Source organism: Osmerus mordax, chromosome 10 (genome assembly GCF_038355195.1).
Source record: "Osmerus mordax isolate fOsmMor3 chromosome 10, fOsmMor3.pri, whole genome shotgun sequence".
NCBI lineage: Eukaryota > Metazoa > Chordata > Actinopteri > Osmeriformes > Osmeridae > Osmerus > Osmerus mordax.
Window position 1 is genome coordinate 14,618,647 of NC_090059.1, and position 19,982 is coordinate 14,638,628.

The 19,982-nt window shown below is 41.5% G+C and overlaps 3 protein-coding genes and 1 long non-coding RNA gene across 4 annotated transcripts; 1 reads left to right on the forward strand and 3 right to left on the reverse strand.

Moving 5' to 3' along the window:
- Positions 1-374: 374 nt before the first annotated feature.
- On the reverse strand, positions 375-1,362 carry LOC136950557 (uncharacterized). The gene is made up of 2 exons (XR_010877496.1): positions 1,197-1,362; positions 375-1,081 (listed from the first exon to the last, which is right to left on the reverse strand). It is a non-coding gene; the product is annotated as an uncharacterized lncRNA (long non-coding RNA).
- Positions 1,363-2,195: 833 nt separating this feature from the next.
- adam8b (ADAM metallopeptidase domain 8b) lies at positions 2,196-6,981 on the reverse strand. Its single transcript, XM_067244117.1, has 18 exons — positions 6,910-6,981; positions 6,740-6,816; positions 6,165-6,405; positions 5,989-6,069; positions 5,828-5,890; positions 5,553-5,722; positions 5,336-5,417; positions 5,112-5,245; positions 4,822-4,999; positions 4,515-4,604; positions 4,032-4,227; positions 3,791-3,896; positions 3,462-3,630; positions 3,287-3,367; positions 3,101-3,185; positions 2,667-2,793; positions 2,336-2,507; positions 2,196-2,222 (listed from the first exon to the last, which is right to left on the reverse strand). The coding sequence occupies exons 1-18, from the start codon at positions 6,931-6,933 to the stop codon at positions 2,196-2,198; spliced, it is 2,103 nt and encodes a 700-aa protein (XP_067100218.1). The 5' UTR covers positions 6,934-6,981.
- An 846-nt stretch (positions 6,982-7,827) lies between these two features.
- Positions 7,828-14,018, reverse strand: tubgcp2 (tubulin gamma complex component 2). Its single transcript, XM_067244963.1, has 18 exons — positions 13,975-14,018; positions 13,441-13,601; positions 13,207-13,335; positions 12,905-13,081; positions 12,629-12,788; positions 12,287-12,494; positions 11,977-12,176; positions 11,564-11,753; positions 11,284-11,429; positions 10,985-11,165; positions 10,701-10,881; positions 10,333-10,505; positions 9,987-10,115; positions 9,776-9,896; positions 9,399-9,542; positions 9,070-9,186; positions 8,368-8,531; positions 7,828-8,163 (listed from the first exon to the last, which is right to left on the reverse strand). Exons 2-18 carry the CDS (start codon positions 13,588-13,590, stop codon positions 8,088-8,090), a joined length of 2,646 nt encoding a protein of 881 aa, XP_067101064.1. The 5' UTR covers positions 13,591-13,601; positions 13,975-14,018; the 3' UTR covers positions 7,828-8,087.
- A 394-nt stretch (positions 14,019-14,412) lies between these two features.
- On the forward strand, positions 14,413-19,473 carry kctd2 (potassium channel tetramerization domain containing 2). Its single transcript, XM_067245071.1, has 6 exons — positions 14,413-14,960; positions 15,084-15,192; positions 15,309-15,400; positions 15,598-15,693; positions 15,856-15,981; positions 16,144-19,473. The coding sequence occupies exons 1-6, from the start codon at positions 14,610-14,612 to the stop codon at positions 16,171-16,173; spliced, it is 804 nt and encodes a 267-aa protein (XP_067101172.1). The 5' UTR covers positions 14,413-14,609; the 3' UTR covers positions 16,174-19,473.
- The last annotated feature ends 509 nt before the right edge of the window (positions 19,474-19,982 follow it).

Genomic DNA, 19,982 nt, shown 5'->3' on the forward strand with positions numbered 1-19,982 from the left:
ATCTTCATTTTTTCCAAATGAACAATCCTGCTGTGAATTAGCCATGACTCAGTTATCCTGTTCAATTACCTCTTGCTGTTAAAACCAGGTGTGGTTTAAGTATTGTGAATCAAAGTGAATCATCACAGCTCACTGAGCAGTCTTGCCACCTCGTTGTAAACCACCTCAGTTCTGTATCTTAGCTTTCCTGCCTGGCTGACCCAGATGACTGATTACTGAGAGTCTCCACTATGCACACCACTGACTCATGTTTTTCTTTCCAACTACTTTCCTTATTGTCATGCACAGGACTACCAAGGAAGGGCCATAAGCCTGGGACGAGGGACCCCTGATCTGTCTACATCTTTACTCTGATCAGTACATTTGAAATGCAGTGCCATCAATGCCTCCAATTTATTTGCGTTAGTAGATTAGTAGAAAAATGACAATTGACAACAAAATCGCCTCAAAAAATTACTTAGCAAAACATGATCTTCAATCTACCCCATGACCACAGTTACTGTTCCGGTATCTTAGCAACATCAGCCTCAAGGCATCTTGGCAGCTACAGTTTAAGCAATTTAGATGATTTGGAACTAATGTAAGACATGGGCTCAGGGTAATCTAAACAAGGATGCATTCAATGATGAAAAGATACAAAAATAAGAACATGTAGATAGAGCAGTGCAGTTCTACATTTGAGCTAAGTACCCATTAGTTGAATTGTAAACAGGTTTCAAGAATGAACTTGCAATAAATACATTCTCTTAAATAAGGCACTTGGCTTTGGTTAAAGAAAAACATAAAAAATGTAATAACGTAACTAATATTTTTCCTTAACCTGTAACATTTTCCATGTTAATAGTAACCTGCTGTGATACAAAGTCTTTTTTAACAGTACATGACACATTTACCAGCCTTTCCGAAAAAACCCTTTCTACTGTATTTAGGATGCATATTGTGAGACATCCTCATCCAGGGTCATCAAGGACATTTTCAAGACATTACTTATTGCAAAAGTCATCCAGGATCTACTAGTGTAATATTAATCATCCTTTGTTCCATGAATCACCATGCTATCCCTGTGTCCTCCTCCTCAAGCCTGCTGAGACACAGAACCATTTTTATTCTTCTGTAAAAGTTACCATGTAACCATGCAGTATGTTTAGAGAAAGACACAGTAGTCACTTAACAGGAGGATGAAAATATGTTAGTACCTTCAAAAGTGTCTACTGAATATCAACAACATGCTGGAGGACTAGCTTTTACCGGAGGCAGTGGAGGACCATGAGGCTTCACTGGAGGCAGTGGAGGACCATGAGGCCTCACTTGAGGCAGTGGAGGACCACAAGGCTTCACTGGAGGCAGTGGAGGACCATGAGGCTTCACTTGAGGCAGTGGAGGACCACAAGGCTTCACTGGAGGCACTGGAGGACCATGAGGCTTCACTGGAGGCAGTGGAGGACCATGAGGCTTCACTTGAGGCAGTGGAGGACCACAAGGCTTCACTTGAGGCAGTGGAGGACCACAAGGCTTCACTGGAGGCAGTGGAGGACCATGAGGCTTCACTGGAGGCAGTGGAGGACCACAAGGCTTCACTGGAGGCAGTGGAGGACCATGAGGCTTCACTTGAGGCAGTGGAGGACCACAAGGCTTCACTGGAGGCACTGGAGGACCATGAGGCTTCACTGGAGGCACTGGAGGACCATGAGGCTTCACTGGAGGCAGTGGAGGACCATGAGGCTTCACTTGAGGCAGTGGAGGAAGACTTGGTTTCCTTGCAATATACTGTATAAAATATACATCACATTTGTTATATATATGGGTTTATACAGTGTTATACCTGCAGGTTTGTATGGTTAAGTTCAAGTTGAAATACCTTGTTGTACTCTGTTTAGAACAGGCGAGGAGACTACTTTATTTGTGTAATGGCTAAGTGACTCACAAGCATGCAATTCAGAGGCAACAAAGGTTTAGATGTAGATAGACATTGAGTTTGTAAAAAAGCTGTTGGATAAAGTTAGATTGTTCGATTGCTCAACATTTCATTAAGTTCATGCGACTAGCATAGTAATGAATCAAGGACAAAGCTTACTGTGTCTGTATGAGTTGGAGAATGCTCTACTTGCAGTTTCTTTGGCGGCTGTAAAATAAACATTTTATGAACTTGGTGTTGACTTTTCCAATTCTTTGTTTGAAACACTGCACTTACGTATCTATGACAGGTCTGAACAGAATTCAAACTATAATTGATAAATGTACCCTCCCACATGCAACACAGAGTGTGTATTACAATATTTACAGGTACAGGTTGTTCTTCAAATTCGGCCTGCAGTGAACTATGATGAAAGTGTACCTGTGGAGGAGGGTGGGTGGGTGGCACCATGACAATCTGAGGTTTACGGGCTTGTGTGGCAGATGACTCCAGAAAGGTAGGCAGACTGATTTGAGGTTTATTGAGAGGTGTGCCATTGACAGTCCCCTCCTTAGTTGTAGGGTTTAGCAGCCCTGGGGATGTGTGCATCTTTCTGCAAAGAGATCTGAAGTTAAGTTCAACATCATGATTTTAAGGAAAAAAAGAAAAAAAAACGCTGCTGCATAAAATAATGCAAAGAACCACATTTGTACGTATACACTGCACAACAAATTAAAAGAACAACATCCTTGGATTGGATGCTGAGACAAACCTTTGGAAGATGATGCCTCTCTTATACTTTTTGCCAAACATCACTCCTCCAAGAACCAGAGTTATCAGCAACAGGATAGCTGCTGTTAAGATCCCTGCTATCACTACAGCCTGGCCTGCACCCTGGCCTGCAGAAGATCAGAGCAGACAGAGACTGTATATGGAGGGTAAACATATTTTCAAGTATGCAGGGAGTCAGGTGGCTGAGCGGTGAGGGAATCGGGCTAGTAATCCAAAAGTTGCCAGTTCGATTCCCGGTCATGCCAACTGACATTGTGTCCTTGGGCAAGGCACTTCACCCTACTTGCCTCGGGGGTATGTCCCTGTACTTACTGTAAGTCGCTCTGGATAAGAGCGTCTGCTAAATTACTAAATGTAAATGTAGTTTACAGTGTTGCATGTCCTAACAGAACCAAGACATTTGTTAAGACTTACCTTGAGGGAGGTCAGAGTATCTGACTTCACAGAAGGGAGGAGCCCAGCCAGGGTGGCAGTGGCATTCTTTCTTATGGTCACAGACCTGGTTGAGGATGGTGTCATTATTTGGTGCAACAATATACATGTAAAATCTGTGTAAAATTGTAACTGTTGCACATCTGTCAACCCGTTTACAGTTCTTACCCCATTGTTGTTGCACTTTTTTGAACATTGCTCATTCGTGCCATATACTGAGACATCGAGGCATTTATTTTCATAGCAAACCTGAGGAACCACAAGGAATTCCAACTTCAGACACAAACTAGGCTATGTTTAATATATATTGTGTCCAGTAACAGTTAGCCCCTAACAGTCATACCTTGTAAGGTCCACATTTGGTTCCTGTTGGAACCATATCAAGGTTTCTGGTTTTGTCTTCGTCAAATGCCACTAAGCACTGACCCTTTAAAGGGAATGTAAAGACTATTTTTCTCCCTGTGATGGAAGCTTCATTAGAGGCACAAAACAAAGATCCACATTTCTGATTCCTAGAGGGAAAAAAACATAATATCAATTTGACCTACTTTTTTCATTACTTAAACGAAATGATGCCACCTAATTTCAAATAGTGGTCTGTGGTTAAACTATATGAGAAGAATATAACATGGCCTTAAGAGGGAGTAAAGAGACTTCCTGGGTTAGACTTACTGTCTAGCACAGCCCTTGTAGGAACCTTGTACGCTCTTTCCACAGTTGGCACCTTCCTTGCCTTCACTGTTTAGGCCAAAGCAGAAATCCTCTGCAACCGTAGCCGCTAGAGATTAAAAAAAAGTTGATAAGTGGAGTTTCACTTGCATGATGTACTCAACCAGCAGGCTGCAACATGCACAGTGTATTGAAACAAGAATAGGCTGCACCCGTCTATGATTCCAGAGGAGTGGAAAGGTACCTGATCCAAACAGTCTCCGACAGTGTAGCTGATGCGTCGGACAGTGGCCGTCGTAGCAGTAGCCCTGGCCGTAGTCACAGGGTGTCCCATTCATCTGAAAGTCATCACCGGGACAATGCTCTGATATTCCTGTGCAGTACTCTGCGAGATCACACTCGCTGGCAGATGGTCTGCACACACTGGCTGCCTGTTTGAGCTGTGTGTTTCATGGAGACATGGCGAGACAAGGACTTCAGTAAATATTATAAAGAAGGCCTTGGTCATATAGAGCAGATGAAGTATATGTTGGGTAATATATGGCCTCTGAGTTTTAAGGAAGGATGTGAAAAGTACGTGGAAATTCACAGATATCGGTTTGTGTCATCATTTCCTGTAATTACAGTCCCATTTGGTCACGGTGGCTTAATCCTCTCATATGGTCTTTATGCCCTCTTTCTCCTCCTGCTATTTTCATGGTACAAGTGACTAGCCTCTTGTGTGTACCTGGCAGTCCTCGCAGCACGTTCCATGGGCACAGAGGCTTCCCCTTGTGAGGCGACAGGTTGCAGCATCACAGCAAGGGTTCTTACATTCCTACAGAAGGTGGTTCAGTTCAGACAGTTCAAAAGGCATTTAATTCAAAAGGAAAATAGGCTTGTTGTTCATATAATATGTACTTTTAACCTTTCCAAAATAAAGCTAAATTCTCATATATCCCACGCAACAAAATGCAGTCTCTAAATGAGGTTGTGAGAATATGTAGGAGAGTCAGACACGACGGTCAGCATTTGGATTGTTCTGTAATACTAACCTCCACAGTTCCACAGTCACACTCCTCTCCATGATCCAGATAGGCATTGCCACATGAAACACCCATGAATAGTCTGTCAGAAGTGGGTCTTTCCAACAAGCAACGTGGCAGGGCTCTTTCCAGGAAGTCTCTAAGCTTCTCCTGACTACAACTACTAAAGGTCTCTGGGTAGCTGGACCTAATAGGAAAGATCATGGAGATCGGGTACCTCTGACATAAAATGTATTTCTTTTTTGGGTTTGAGTTAAAGTAAAAGATTTTAAGATACGTTTTTGAGATGTGTTTCTTACCTTATCTTTTCTGCCATTACACAGTAAGTGGATATTCCACAACTGCAAACATTGGAATCATGAGACATGCCAAGATTGTGTCCTATCTCATGAGCCATGGTGGAGGCAAGACCAATATAATTCGTTTGATGGTCCTATAGGGATAAATCCATATTTCGAATTTCAATGTTCAACAAATATCCCAAAATGCTATCTTTTACTATGGGTTTGGACTTCATAATTACCTGATTGATACCAGCCGAGCTTTCAGTGCACATAGTGAATACGTTTGCCAACCCAACAGTATCACCTTGAAAATCTATGCCACTGTTGAAAAAGAAAAGAATTTGGCCGGTTATTGTAATTCAGTCCTTCCTGTCCAAAAACTGTGTGAAAAAAACCCCATCTACGATGTATATTATCAGTGACAATGACAAAAACACACACAAACGAGGGACTCACGTCACTAGCTGTGCGTTGTCATGCTTTACCCTCTTCAGAAGATCCTTCTTTCGCCACAAAATGAATCTATCAAGGGTCTTGTCTGAGTCTCTGTCGATATCTATAAGGTCCTTGTTAGTCCAAATCTCCATGCCCACCAGCATGACCCGAATGTTCAGTGACCGATATAACTAGAACCCCAGAAAGACAGTTACTTCTGGATGGAGATACATTCTTATCTAACAGCACATCTGACATAGTCGTGCGTATAATCAAAATAAGGATTGAAAGAGTACCTTGTCAACATGATTAACTATTTCCATCATTCGCGCTGTTGTTTGATCTCCATATAGTTTGTACTGAAAAACAGTAATAACAGGCCAACATAATGAAAATGAAACCTCAACAAAATGTATATTGGTGAGTGACAAAAACTTGTGAACATTCATAATTTTACCTCTGCGTTGTCAACCACTAAGTACAACTCGATAATTCTCGGAGATTCTCTTGATAATTGGCTGAGGATAGATTGTGTTTTCTAAAACAAATGAAACAGAGAAAACCATCATATACACTATACTGCAAGGCATCAGTCTGAAATTATTTGGTCTGACAATTTATTGATCTGCATACCCATAGTCTGGATTTAAAGAGGCCAGCGACTACGGGAGTCTGGTCATGGTCATAGTGGGTATAGTTGGGGTTGAGGTTAGGGTCATTGTGGTCATGGTCATAGAATGTGGTGCTGTTAATGAGGCCACAGCTGCTGCTGTTGGTTTGTAGGTGCTCTTGCTTATAAAGGGCATGATCGCCATCGGCACTGTGTTCCAGTGGTTCAATCAGGTAGACCTGCTGCCTCAGTCTCACAGAGCCACTGGAACAAGAACAAAATACTGGATATTACCTCATCATGAACACACACACCTTCTTCTTCCTTCATTGAAATGGTCAAAACTTGTACCATTCTATGATTATAGACAGCTGACTGACTATAATCAGGTAGTTTCACAAGCATGGATTAAGCCTAGTCCTAGATTAAAAACTCTTTCAACGAAGATCTTCATTTAATTTTTCTCTCACTTTAGGACGAAGCTTAATCCCTGTCTGGGAAACAGGGTAAATGTTTATTGCATGAATGCAACACATCAACACGTTTTACAAAGCAGAAGGGCCTAGATGAAGACAGTTGAAAGCAGTTCTTTACATACCTAATGCCTGCACAGATTCCAACATTTACAGATGAATCCTCAACACCTTGTATGTGACCATGATAATAGCAGTGGTCCTAATATATATATATATAAAAAAAAAAACAATGGTTACGTTTTGTCATAGAAGTTATCTTTTTATGGACAACATTGAGTAAATTACGTTTTACCTCGGAATTTGGTGATGTTGTCATCCTGCTTCCGTCTTCTGAATAATATGTTTCAACATAATCCTTACCAATAAGATTCCTGTGTGAAATACTCCAGTAAACATTACTTTCGTAGTTAGCCTACTGTATTAGCATTGGGTTGAAACATGTAAGATGAGGATTTACCTATTTCTTTCCAGATGGATAGTGTGGTTACTTCCATCAATGGTTAATGCATATCGTATTTCATCAGGATACACCTAAAAAAAATGCGATGTTTACTTTAATGGTCTCTCGGATGTAAATTTATTTTTTAAATTAATGTTTTTATTATAATAAAAAAATATGTGCACCTGTTTTGTGAAAATGTTTGTTCTGACGCGAACACTTAGTCTATACGGCCTCACTATATCATAGTTCTGATTCCGTGTGCTACTAACTAGTGGACCTAAAAAAAAAAATATGCAGACGTGCTCAACAGTGCTGATCAAACTATACATTATCGGCATTTCACTCTTACCAATTACTATTTTGTATTTCATTATTACTAAACGGTTCATACCACAGCTTTATAAAAGTTTTATTAACAGCCTCCATTAACACATCCAAGCACTAATCAATTACTTACCCCGTAAAAGGCATAACAAGAGTGTGTAAAAAATGAATAACATGTTCAACCGCAGTATCTGAAAAGATGTTGAACGGCACCGTTGCAAACTGCTTAATAACATTTCAGGGTAAATAAGAAGGCTGCATCGAAATCCCGCCTCTATTATCAGCATGAGCAGCTGTAACCTCCCGCCAGTAAATGACTCACAGTATAGGACCACCAGCCATGACTTCACATTACCGGAAAGCCAGCCCAGATAGCCAATTGACTGATGTAGCCCCAAATAAATTGTTAGGCATTGATCAACACATTAGCTATGCCTCTTTGAAAAGGTATAATGGATCATAAAACAAAGAGTAACACTTTTTATTTGACATACATACAAGTACATGAACATGGTTGTTGTCTTTTACTTTATACAATACCTCCAAGGGGAATACACAACATCCCTCATAAACAACAACATGGAAAAACAGCTTAAATCAAGCATTTAACAGCCTTAATGCAGATTTTTGGCAGAAATATAAGGGTGGGAAATAAATACTAATTTTCACTGGATGACCATTGTAAAGACTGAGTTAAATATTCCCTATGCCACTGCTTTCTGACTCCTCTCTATGGCCATCCTCTCCAGGCGGTCAGTGTAGAATCCGTTAAAATCCAGCCTGTGGAATTACAAAAAGGAAAAGTAAATTAAAAGTAAAGTAAAGTATCATATACTGTAATAACTGAGCAACATCACATCCAGTTATACACAGCTGCAGAGTAGAAAATATGAAAACTTTAACTTTAAAGTTAACAAAGTACAGTATTGTGACCCTGGTGATTCACTTGAATAGGTGTGGCGTACGCTTAGACCTTGGACCCACCTGTAGATGATGTTGATCATGCTGTGCTCACAGTCGTTGGTGCTGTAGATGCTGAGCTTGTCCAGCAGGTCGAGCAGCAGAGTGCTGAAGTTGCTGTCAAACTTGCTGATGGTGTTCTCAAAGCCAGCGTCAGACTGCAGCGCCTGAACGTGCTCCGCTACAAACTGGAGACGGGGGGGGGGGGGCCCATAACAAAAACGTTAAGACATCACGAGTGAATTACAATTTGTGTTTTCTCGAGTCTGCTAACATATAACACATAACATCCCTGTTGTGAAACTCCATTCCGTTTAAGTGAAACAAGCTCAATACAGCCATCAAAACATATTTTGACATGTCCCACCCACATTTTACATTTACATTTAGTCATTTAGCAGACGCTCTTATCCAGAGCGACTTACAGTAAGTACAGGGACATTCCCCCGAGGCAAGTAGGGTGAAGTGCCTTGCCCAAGGACACAACGTCATTTGGCAGAGCCGGGAATCGAACCGGTAACCTTCAGATTACTAGCCCGACTCCCTCACCGCTCAGCCACCTGACTCCCTAAAAGTCTTTGAAAAGGGCCAATCTGCTGCCCCCCCCCGGCTGCATTAACAGCTGCATCCTCTGATATTTAAAAAAGCTGTCCCACCCACATTTGAAAACAAACCACTTGGCCTGAGGCCCAAGTGTGATGATAACTATCTGGTGTGTTAAGGCACCTTGGAGGTGAGCTTCCTCTTCTCTGTGTCCTGAGCACGCTCGCTCTGGGAAGGTGGGCCTTTTATCGCTCCATGCTCCAGAGACAGACGGTCCAGCCTCATGCTGTTAGTGAAAGCCTACCATAACAAAGACAAACATATGTAGTATATGCATTAGCCCGTTTCCGAATATATATATTTTTATAATTCATAAATACAAAGCACTTTAAGGACAATGTCATATTTTATAATTGTGTGTTTTAATACAAACAACTGACAATACAAACGATTTGGGCTCAAAAATCTGCCACGATGTTCAAACATTTTGCTGTTTGAATTTGTCTACTGACCTGCATTTGGTTTGTGAACATGACACACACTGACATGAGCTTGGAGAAGATCTTGAGGAGCTCAGGGTTAGTCAACATGCAGTCCTTCAGGCAGTTGTCCAGGAAGCTGGTGTGGTGACACAGCACGTCGTCAATGTTGGAGGCCTAGATGGGAGAGGTCACATGACTGAGCAACCACATGGCGACAATACCTCATTTACTGGTAACAACAAAGTCTTCTAGTCGCATTGAAAAAACAGATATTTAAGCTTAGGTCAAAGAACTGTAAAAATGCATGGCTGATATTGCAATAAATATGTTCTTCACGGTACAATAGGGTATTAAAAGGCAGTTCTCCGTAGGTAGCAATGACTCAAACATTTGTTCCCATCACTCACAGACTTCAGGTTGTTCTCCATGATGTGCCATGTGGGCTCTATAACTTCAAACATCATGTAATACTGGATGTTCTGGACAAAGTTCAGCATGCGCTGTCTGAGGGCAAATGCTACAGCAAACCTAAAGAAGCAAGACATTGGAATCATTAGTATTAGCATAATTAGATCAAATTATCACAGTATTTTAAATCAAGGAGTTTGGTAAACTCACCACTTGGCTGAGTGCAAGGAATATTGCTTGGCATCTTTATTGCTGATCCAAACGTTGCACAACAACCTCTCAACATGCTTACAGTAAAATATGTGTCTGAATAGCATCTGGTATCTGGTCAGTGCTTTCCTGTAGAATAAATTAATATTCCCATGAAAGGTTTTCTTAATATCCTGTATCTTTGTTTCATCAAACAAATTATATCAATACATTTCAATGATGGCACTAGTGTTGGGAGTAAAACATAATTTGATTGAACATAAACAATACTAAATGTGTTCACAATCAACAACCTGCCACAACTATTTATAATAGTTTTGTGATGACTATCCCCATCAGATAATACCTGTTGATGATGAGGGACAGTGGCCACTTGACTATGTAGTCGAAGGAGAAAGCTTCCAGGCCACTGAGCGCCACGTCGGTGGGGTCAGCGTTGATGACGGCCTTCTCCTGCTTGGTCTCTATGGCCAGCACACGCAGCAGCTGGGTGATGACATCATGAGGCATCAGGTCAATCTGGAGGAGACAGGAAAAGAGTGAGGTGGTGAGTTTATCACAGTGAATCGGCACCAGCAAACTATCATAGATTCGCTTTACAGTGTTCATATAACAGAGTTCTTCTCCTTTATAACCAGCAGGTGGCGCTGACAGCATGGCTAGCAAAGGCAGCGTGTGAAGAAGAGGACAAGACTGTCTCCAGTCTCCACTAACCTTCAGGTCATCTTTGAACGGGTCTGTGTTTGCGGTACTCATTCTGAGAGCCAACTCCAGCAGCGCCTCCAGGCGAGGAGGAACGATGTCATCCACCGGCTTCTTCAGCTCCTCCTCCGTCAGGTCCATGAAGTGGACAAAGAAATCTCCCTTGTCCATCAAGAAGTAGTGCTTGATTGAACTATAAAAAAACAACACACATATGAATATGAACAATAACGTCTTTGGTAACTTATCAAATACAGCACGTTTGTCTTATATGTCTTATATATATCCATGTTCACCTGAGTCGCAAGACCAGCTCCTTCTCTTCCATCAGGAAGTCCAGGAGGACTTTGCTGGCGTAGTTATATGACTTCTCGATCTGCTCGACGTAGGCTCTCTCCTTCAGAGTGTACAAGACTTCCTTAGCATCAGGACAGGTCACATCACGACCACACTCTCTCACCACGTTGAGGTATTTCCCTATTGAGTGAGAGGAAGAGAATGAAACGAAATCGTTAATAACAGTTTCTAAGACCTCACGGAATTCCAATAAGAATGAACATAAATCGAAAAGGAATTAAGTTATATCTTGTATCACCTGTGCTTAATATTTTGTCTGCCAGTTTCTGTAGGAAGGATGGAATTCTGTGCTGCACAACGGTGTATCGTTGATCCCAATATTTGTCGTTGTAATCCTCCTGAATCTTCTCCTTCTGCAACTCATGCTCTTCTACCATGAATTCACTTCGAAGACAAAAAAGGTATGCTGTTGTCATTCTGTTGTTATTCTCGTTAAAGATCCCATAGCGAAAGATAACAATGTAAACAAAATGAAAGATTGTGGTATAGTACACGAGTTGGTCAAAAGTTGAACATACCTGTATGGGTCCTTAATGATCCCCCTGTAGATCCACTTTTCCAGTATTTCAAAGTAAGGGACGCTCGCTGCTTTGGTGAGGTAGAGGCACAGTTCCTGGGCCTGGCTGTCTCCCGTGTAGTTAAAGGTGCGGTCGTGAAGAAGACTAAGTGTTGACCCACCCATGCAGTCTCCTTTGTCCACTGAGGAGGCTTCAAGAAACAAGACAAACTATTAAGTTATTGCTATTATTACAATCTTGGATCATATTTATATCAACATCACCCAAACCAACCAACCCAAATTTTTTCTCCCCTAGACATCGAGCATTACACTTTAGCCGTGCAAGTTCAAACTGCAAGGCCCTAGGCCGTAACAACCAGTCACCCCTGTATTAGACACCCTGTATTATATGAATCTACTTATATGGCTCACCGATCGAGGCTAGGATCTCCATGGTTCTCATGGTGGGCTGGATGTAGAACCACAGCTTCTGCAGGGAGAGCATGCCCTGCCTGTGAAGGTGCTCCAGCTGTGTCACCAGGATCAGGTACTCCTTCATCAGGGTCCTCATGGCAGCCGTCAGGGCGTGGTTCACCTGGCCATACTCGAAAGATGACTTCTCCTCCGTGAAACTGCCAGAGGAAAACCAGAAACATTACAAACTGTCCATATGACATCAAACAGGATCACAACACTGTTGGAGTCCATCATCAAGTGGTTTCCTCTGTTGAGGTTTACACACCGTGTTAAAGTGGAGTAGTACGACGCGACTGGTAATATCCTATTGACCAGCTCTTTGATTGACATGTCCAGGGTGGGGTCGACAATGAAGGAGCGATTCTGCCTCCCCAGCACAGGCTGTGCTGTGATGTCACGCCCATCAACACCAATCAAAACAAAGAGCAGATCCTCCACCAATGCCTGCTCTTGAGCAGCAAGGGGCAAGGTACCTAATGACAGGTGACAACACAAGCGAAACCTAATTGTATTTGTTTAGAGCTTTGAGCCACTTCACAATTCTCATGCAATGTGTAACAGCACAACAGCAAGAATAGTCCTATGAAACGAAGGAACATCGTCAAACCTATGGCTAAAACTGGGTCTCCCATTGGTGTTGAGCTGGTGATGAAGTCCCCAATCAGAGCAGGCCGGTCGTATACCCAGTTAGGAAACACAGGATTTGGTTGGGTGGGATTCTTCTTGTGGTGCTTGTCCCTCAGATTTTTCCGTGTGACTTCAGCAGACTGAAAGAACAATGTTCAAGTCACAAAACTTTTGGATTTCTTCGGCACTCTGAAGTTTCAAAATCGATTTGGCAAACATTACTGGCCCACTGAAATAGAGTAGTACAAATAGCCACCTGAGGAACTGTGGAGCTGGCCGTGACATTCCCGAGCTTCTTACGTAACTCCTCCAGTTCCTGCATGGACATCTTGGTGCTGGTGGACGGGATGGCAAATGTTGTGGTGGTGCTTGACGTTACGTTGGCTGATGCCTCAGACTTGTCTTTGGCATTTTGCTGCAGACATTGAAGTGTCTATGGAAAAACAAGGACACAGATTAAATATATATATTATTAGAAAACAGACTAAACAATCTCCGAAACTGATGACATGATGGGTAATTGTCAGTCATCTGAGCAAGGTAAAACATTTGACATACCTCTTTGTCTTCAGTGAACTTTGACAGGAGGTAAACCAGTGGATCGAGGTTGCGTACATTTTTTGACTTGAGCTCATCGTACTTCCTTAGGAAGTCCTCTGGTGTTTTGGAATACTCCGCTATTTTAACCTGCGCATGACAGTTCAATTAGAGGAATGAAGGGGAGAAACCTATCCAATATATATAGTACATATGTACCCACATAAAACAGGCAATGCCCTAGGCGCTCCTCACCTTTGCACTATGTGCGGAAACTGTTGTGGTCACATAGGGGGTCCTGTGTTTCTGCAGAAGGTCGATGTAGCCTTCTGCTCCATCACCTCCTCGCACGTGAAGGAGGCTAAGCAACTCGTTGACGTCATGATGTATCCGAAATTCGCTCATGGTGCAGTAAACTGTGAATGACCATGGTTAAGAGTTAACATACTAGCTATAACTTACAGAATGAATAACATACTACAATCAGAAATCGAGTACACTTGAATGTGAATGCTTCTGCAATTTTGCTAGCTGAATATAGCCCATTGATTTAGTTGTGTCTGGCATTATCATCTTGCCTAAGTTAACTGAACACTTAGACGTTGGTAAGCTATGGCCACCCACTGCATTTCTACTGCACACATAAGCTAACGTTTGCTACATTCAACCGTTTTGAGAAAAAACTGTGTAGCTATGCTACCTCACAGGCTAGCTAGGATGGAACATCGCTAGTTGATAACTGGTTACGATCAAATTTTGGAAAATATGCTTGCTTTGTATATTATCTACCTGAGAGCCTACTTCGAACGCAGCCTTCAGTGGTAGGTGGCGTGGTACGTTTGTTCAAGACTACAGTGCTTCTACCCGCCAAGCCAAACCCTGTACATGGCAACAGCATGAACTGGGTTTCATTGTTTCACAATAAAAGTGTCCACATTCACTTACCTGGAATTGTAAATCTGTCTTATCATATGATTATAGCATTACATATCAATGCAGTTGTGTCAGATAGCTTATTTACATGGTAATGGCTGGTAAAAAAATTCCTTTGCGGATTTTCATTTTTGATGTATGAACTCTTACTTTAGCATGCTAATGACATGCCGGAAGTAAACAATAATCACGTTCCAACCCGGAAGAATTGCTTTTCTCTGATTAACGTTTGAATAAACAAGAATTACCCATTTGTTTTAGGAAAAGATTGTACGCGATGTGGCCCACATTGTACATTTAATCTGACATTTTTCATGTCTTATTCAGTAGGGATAGACGTTAAAGTGATCGAATGTAAGTAGCAACGCCCTAATGTCAGCCACCTTGTCGAGAAAAATAACCCTGCTGTGTTTACAAATCGGGTAGCTAAGAATTGTTTCCCTGCAGTGTAGTAGCTAGCTAATAGCTTGGTTGCTGTAGACGAAGAAAATATGGCTGAACTGCACGTTGTGGAAACTAGTGGCTCTGGTACTATAGAGCAAACCGAACACCGTGATGTCCGAGGCTCCGTACGGCTAGCTTCGCCCACACTCATGATTCCGCCGCGGAGCAGCTTGCCTACTAGTCCTGGGGTGTCTACTTCTAGCAGATCAGTGTTTGGGTTCCCAATGAAGAGCAACCCTAGCTCCCCATCAGAGCCACTGGAGAAGCCAGGATCCCGCTGGGTTCGTCTCAATGTTGGTGGGACCTACTTCGTCACAACCAAACAAACATTGTGTAGGGACCCTAAATCATTCCTATACCGATTGTGTCAAGAAGATCCTGATTTGGATTCTGATAAGGTTTGTGATGCTATACCTTGTCGTGCTCCCAAGACGTGGTTATCTACTTGTAATATGTAAAATAAAGGGGTATCCACACCAAGAACATTATTATTTATAACCAGCTCTTTGTGATATCCTCAGGATGAAACTGGTGCTTACCTGATCGATAGGGACCCTACATATTTTGGGCCCATTTTGAATTACCTGCGGCATGGAAAACTCATCATGGACAAGAACCTGGCAGAAGAAGGTTAGGATTTTAATTGTGAATCCTCATCTATTAAACCAAAAGGATGTTGTCTGTCTCATGGGAATCATTTCAGGGTTTTAGCAGTGTAATTAAACACTGCCGGTAATGTCTTGCAGGGGTCCTTGAGGAAGCAGAGTTCTACAACATTGCATCACTGGTGAGACTGGTCAAAGAGAGGATACGGGACAATGAGAACCGAACGTCTCAGGTACAGTGTGTCAGAAAACTGGGCCCAATGAATACGTGTGAATGACCTGAGACTAGACATTGATCATGGCATGATGACTCTGTAATGGACTATGCACAGGATTCTTTGGTTTTTAATACATGTGTTGGCTGACCACTGGGATACAAACATGTGTCTGTGTGTGTGTGTGTGTGTGTCTGTGTGTGTGTACATCGCAGGGCCCAGTGAAGCATGTGTACCGGGTGCTGCAGTGCCAGGAGGAGGAGCTAACACAGATGGTCTCAACCATGTCTGACGGCTGGAAGTTTGAGCAGGTGGGCGGGTTACAATGTCTTTCACCTATTTCTTTGAATATTTAGTTTATTGATCGAAGGGTTCCTTTCAAATACCATTTGCACGTAAATGTTCTCTTTAGTTCGATATTGTCCGTTAACTTATGCCACCCCTCTCATATTTGTCTCATGTCCTTCCTCCAGCTCATAAGTATTGGCTCCTCCTATAACTATGGCAACGAGGACCAAGCTGAATTTCTGTGTGTGGTTTCCCGGGAGCTCAACAACTCCACCAATGGCATTGTCATTGAGCCCACAGAGAAGGCCAAGGTGAATTCATCTTTTAAGAGTACTTTGTGATTAATTTATCAGATATAAAGCTTGAAAAGTTTGCCTGGGGTTAACTCCACTAGTTCAAAACTACTGTCAGCAGTCCTCCATTAATGACTTGCATAGTGTTTCATTTATTGTTTTCTTTTGTCCCCCCCACAGATCCTTCAGGAGAGAGGCTCACGGATGTAAAGAAACACCATCTCCCGACCCACCTGGGATTTCTTCAGTCTAATGTTCCATAAGCTCATTCTCGTCACCCCCCTCCAACCCTGTGCACCTCCTCCACTCCCTCTCCTCTGGTGTGCCTTTCCACAGTGGGGGGTTTCTCATACTCTGCCCCTACAGTGCTGCAACACAATCCCAATAGCATCATTTTTTTTCTTCTTCTCTGTCATATTTGTCAAAATGTTTGGAGGCATTTTAAGCAGCTTATTATGAAGATTGATAAAAGAGGGCTTTTGATGATATTGGCCACTTGATTTAGGTTTCGGTTGTCATTATATCCCCACACTTTCAATTGAATCTCCACACAGAGCTAAGTCTTCATTATCATCCCCATTCTGGTTAAGGCACAGTTAACCATGTCCCCTGTTTGTCTGACAACGTTGACATCTGTGATTATCTCCTCAGGACTATCAAAAGACATACAATGGATAAATTGATGCAGACAGCTGTACAGACTAAGCTTATCCCCTCAAACACCATCCTAAATACGCCTCCCTCGACCTCCACTCTCCTCGCTGCTGGGGGTGGGTCACAGCTTCACAGCAGGATGTGCCAGCTCTGGGAGGCTGTGGGTCGAGAGGTTGCACAAGGACAAGCATGCAACAGGCAGGCCATTGTAGACCCCTGAAAGCAACAGATCAGCAGAATCTCTCCATGGGTCAGCTTATCGTGTGAGTTCTGCTGTTAAAGTATCATTTTCCTGACAGGAGAGAGGTAGACCCTTGTCTTGTGGATGGCCCACTTTGGATCATCTGTGACTTTCACTTTTGGGCATCACAGAGGACTCCCATCTCCTCCCGGCCTGCTTCAGCCTGTTGTCTTGGGAAAGGCACATCTTTTCGCAGCTGTACTAAAGGATGTTTCCATGCAAAAGAAAGCAAATGACTCAAAAGACTAAAATACACCTGTGTACAATTGTCAGGCATGTGAGGAACATAAATATATATCTATATATATGATGAAATTATTATGAAAATTGAATGCAAATGGTGTAATTATTGATTTATGTATCATAGTTGTCATATATTTGTGTATTATTGGTGAGTAATACTAATTTCATGGAGGAAAGTATCCATATCCTCCAAACCAGTTCTCCAGATGTGTTCCCCCAGTGACAGGGGTGTGAGTTTGTGTATGCAGTGCCTCTGCTTTTTCGTCAGTGACTGAAATATGATCAACATCCCAGGATCCCAGCAGTAGATTTTTGGTTAAGAGTAACCTCTTAATACATATTCCTATTTAATAGGTCTATTTTTATTTAGTTCTTTTGCATATCTTAAAATTGTAATTAGAGCTAAAGTACAGGTTAGTGAAAATTATTTTTTGTTTGACATGAAGAGATGGACATGTGTCTACGACATTTGTGGTTCTTTCAAACCCGTGTCCACCTGTATGCAGCCTCAAAGCCTGGAGTTTTCTTCCTGGCCTTGTCACATTCTCATTTCAATTTTAACTTCTTCTGCAGCTGTTTGAAAGTACATCCAGCTCTCTGTGTTTCACTGTATTTTACAGTATCTCCATTCATTTTAGTGCAAACTAAAAAAAACTACCCTTTCCAATTCACGTTTTAGAATCGTTCTTGTCCACAGAAACTTTGTACGTTGGATGTGCTAGTTGGGAAGTGTTTTCAGATTTGTTTTAGTTTTTGAGAGGAACTCTGTTTATTTCATGTGACATTGTTCATTGTTCTGTACTAAGAGTAATGGGTACTAACTTGACAGAATTGTACTTCTGTCACCACACACATATCAGCTATTTTGGATGACAAAGTCCTGGTATTACCAATTTGTCTATTTTTTGTCTATTTGTCTATTTTTTGTTTCTTTTTTTCAATCTGTCAGTCTGATTGTGTACTTAAAAGCTGTTAAGGCAAAGGTGTATCCTTTGGATAATATCAAACCCTTTTTGTTTCAATGGTGTTGCAACTTACATACTTAAAACACTGTTTCTTGTGTATAATGAATATTTGGTGCAATTATGTTATATCAGCATGAAGAATGCTTTTAACAAAGAAAAAATGTAACGTGTTATCGTCATGCTCCCTGACTGTCCTCTCAGGCTTTGGAGCTCTGACTGTTGATGTGTTTTAATTTCTCCTCTCGAGTGCGAGTTGTGCAATTTTATGGATGCAGACAAACTGTGTTGCAATGTATGCCTGACTGTCTCATTTAGAGGCATGTTTTCCCCTTCTCGTCCATGTCCAGTGTTGTGCCTTTGACCTGTGTTATGCACAGTTGTTCTCCCCTTTGTCATGGGGCTAGTGAGGCTCCTCTCCTACCTTTAGAAACCCCCTAGGAGACCCTGTTCAGTCTCCACTATTCATCTTTCTGTGAGAGTGAAATGTCCTCGGGAATCGTCCTAACCTAAGTCATCATTAATATTTGTTTATGCGTAGCACAGATTATCCGGCTTAACTCGAATTTCCTTTGTGCCAATTATTTTGATTTGACTCTCGTGACCTGTTGCCGCTCATGCTTTGTTTGTTGTCCGCATTTTTCAGCTTTTTGGTGGGTTAAGTTTACAGTACACCACAACCAAACACAATAGGAGCAGAGAACAGATGTTAGGAGTGTTCTGATTTTATCTTAGTAAATGCCAGCAGTGCACTTTCTTGGGGAAATTAAAAGACTGGCTTTTTATTAGACTTTTTCTCTTTGAGTTGCGTGATATAGGCCATTGAAACCATCTATATTGATCCTATTTTTTAGATCAACTTTTGAAGCACTTATTTTTCACCAGAGTGAAAATCTTTCCTGTCTGCCTTTATTTTTTTCACATCTATTCGTTTCACCCTGCAAAGGGTTAGTTAAAATTTGAATCAAACTACTTTCTGAAAACCTCAGAAAAAAAATATTGATTTGCCCCCTCACCTGCACCCCGTACCCCTCACGTGCTACTTTTACAAATCTGAAGAAGAAAAAAAATAACGTCACGCTCTGGCACGTGAAAAAATGAGAGCATGCATTGTTCTAGAGATTACGATGTTGTGTACTGGATTTTGTCTGACCTCTGTGTTAGTGCAAAGTGTATGTGATGCATGGTTGGAGAGCAGGAAGAAGGCATGGCTCTAGTAGGTGTAGATTTCTTGTGTGGGACAGTGGGTCTACAACAATACCTTATTCTCTACTCATATGTTTTGTTTATATGTTGTTTTTGTATCCTGTCACGTCAGTTTAACAATAGGTGAAATAACTAGTTTAAAATGGAATTAACAGAATTAACCAACAAACTAATGTCTTATTAAAACTGGACACAAATTGCAGACCCCTCACTTTGGATATCACATTTATTCAAATCACATTCAAACACAAAATGAAGAGAATGTTTTGAGTCGTGGCTCATTCTGTCATAGTTAATCTGTTCACACCTGCATGCATTTGTATACAACACATACACACATTTAGACGTACTAAAATGTCAACTATTAACAGTTATTTTTAGTGTGTTAATTTATCAACAGTATATTGATGTCAAATGTGAATATTGTCAATGGCGACTGTGGAGAACTGTTGGGAATCAAAAAAAAAAAAAGTTTGGTCTGATTTTCTTTTTATTTATTTTATATTTTGGGAACTTTTGTCTACAAATGCATTTTCTTTAAATGTAACAATTTTAACAAAATCCAGTCTGGTTTTTAATCATAAAATGTGTCTGTGTTTTACAATGTGTTGTGTGTTGTCTGCGCCCACACAGTTATTAGTGTGTAGTTGTAATGCATTTACTCCACCATCTGGAATACAGTAGGCCTATGTAGAGGATTGAGGACGTTCTCA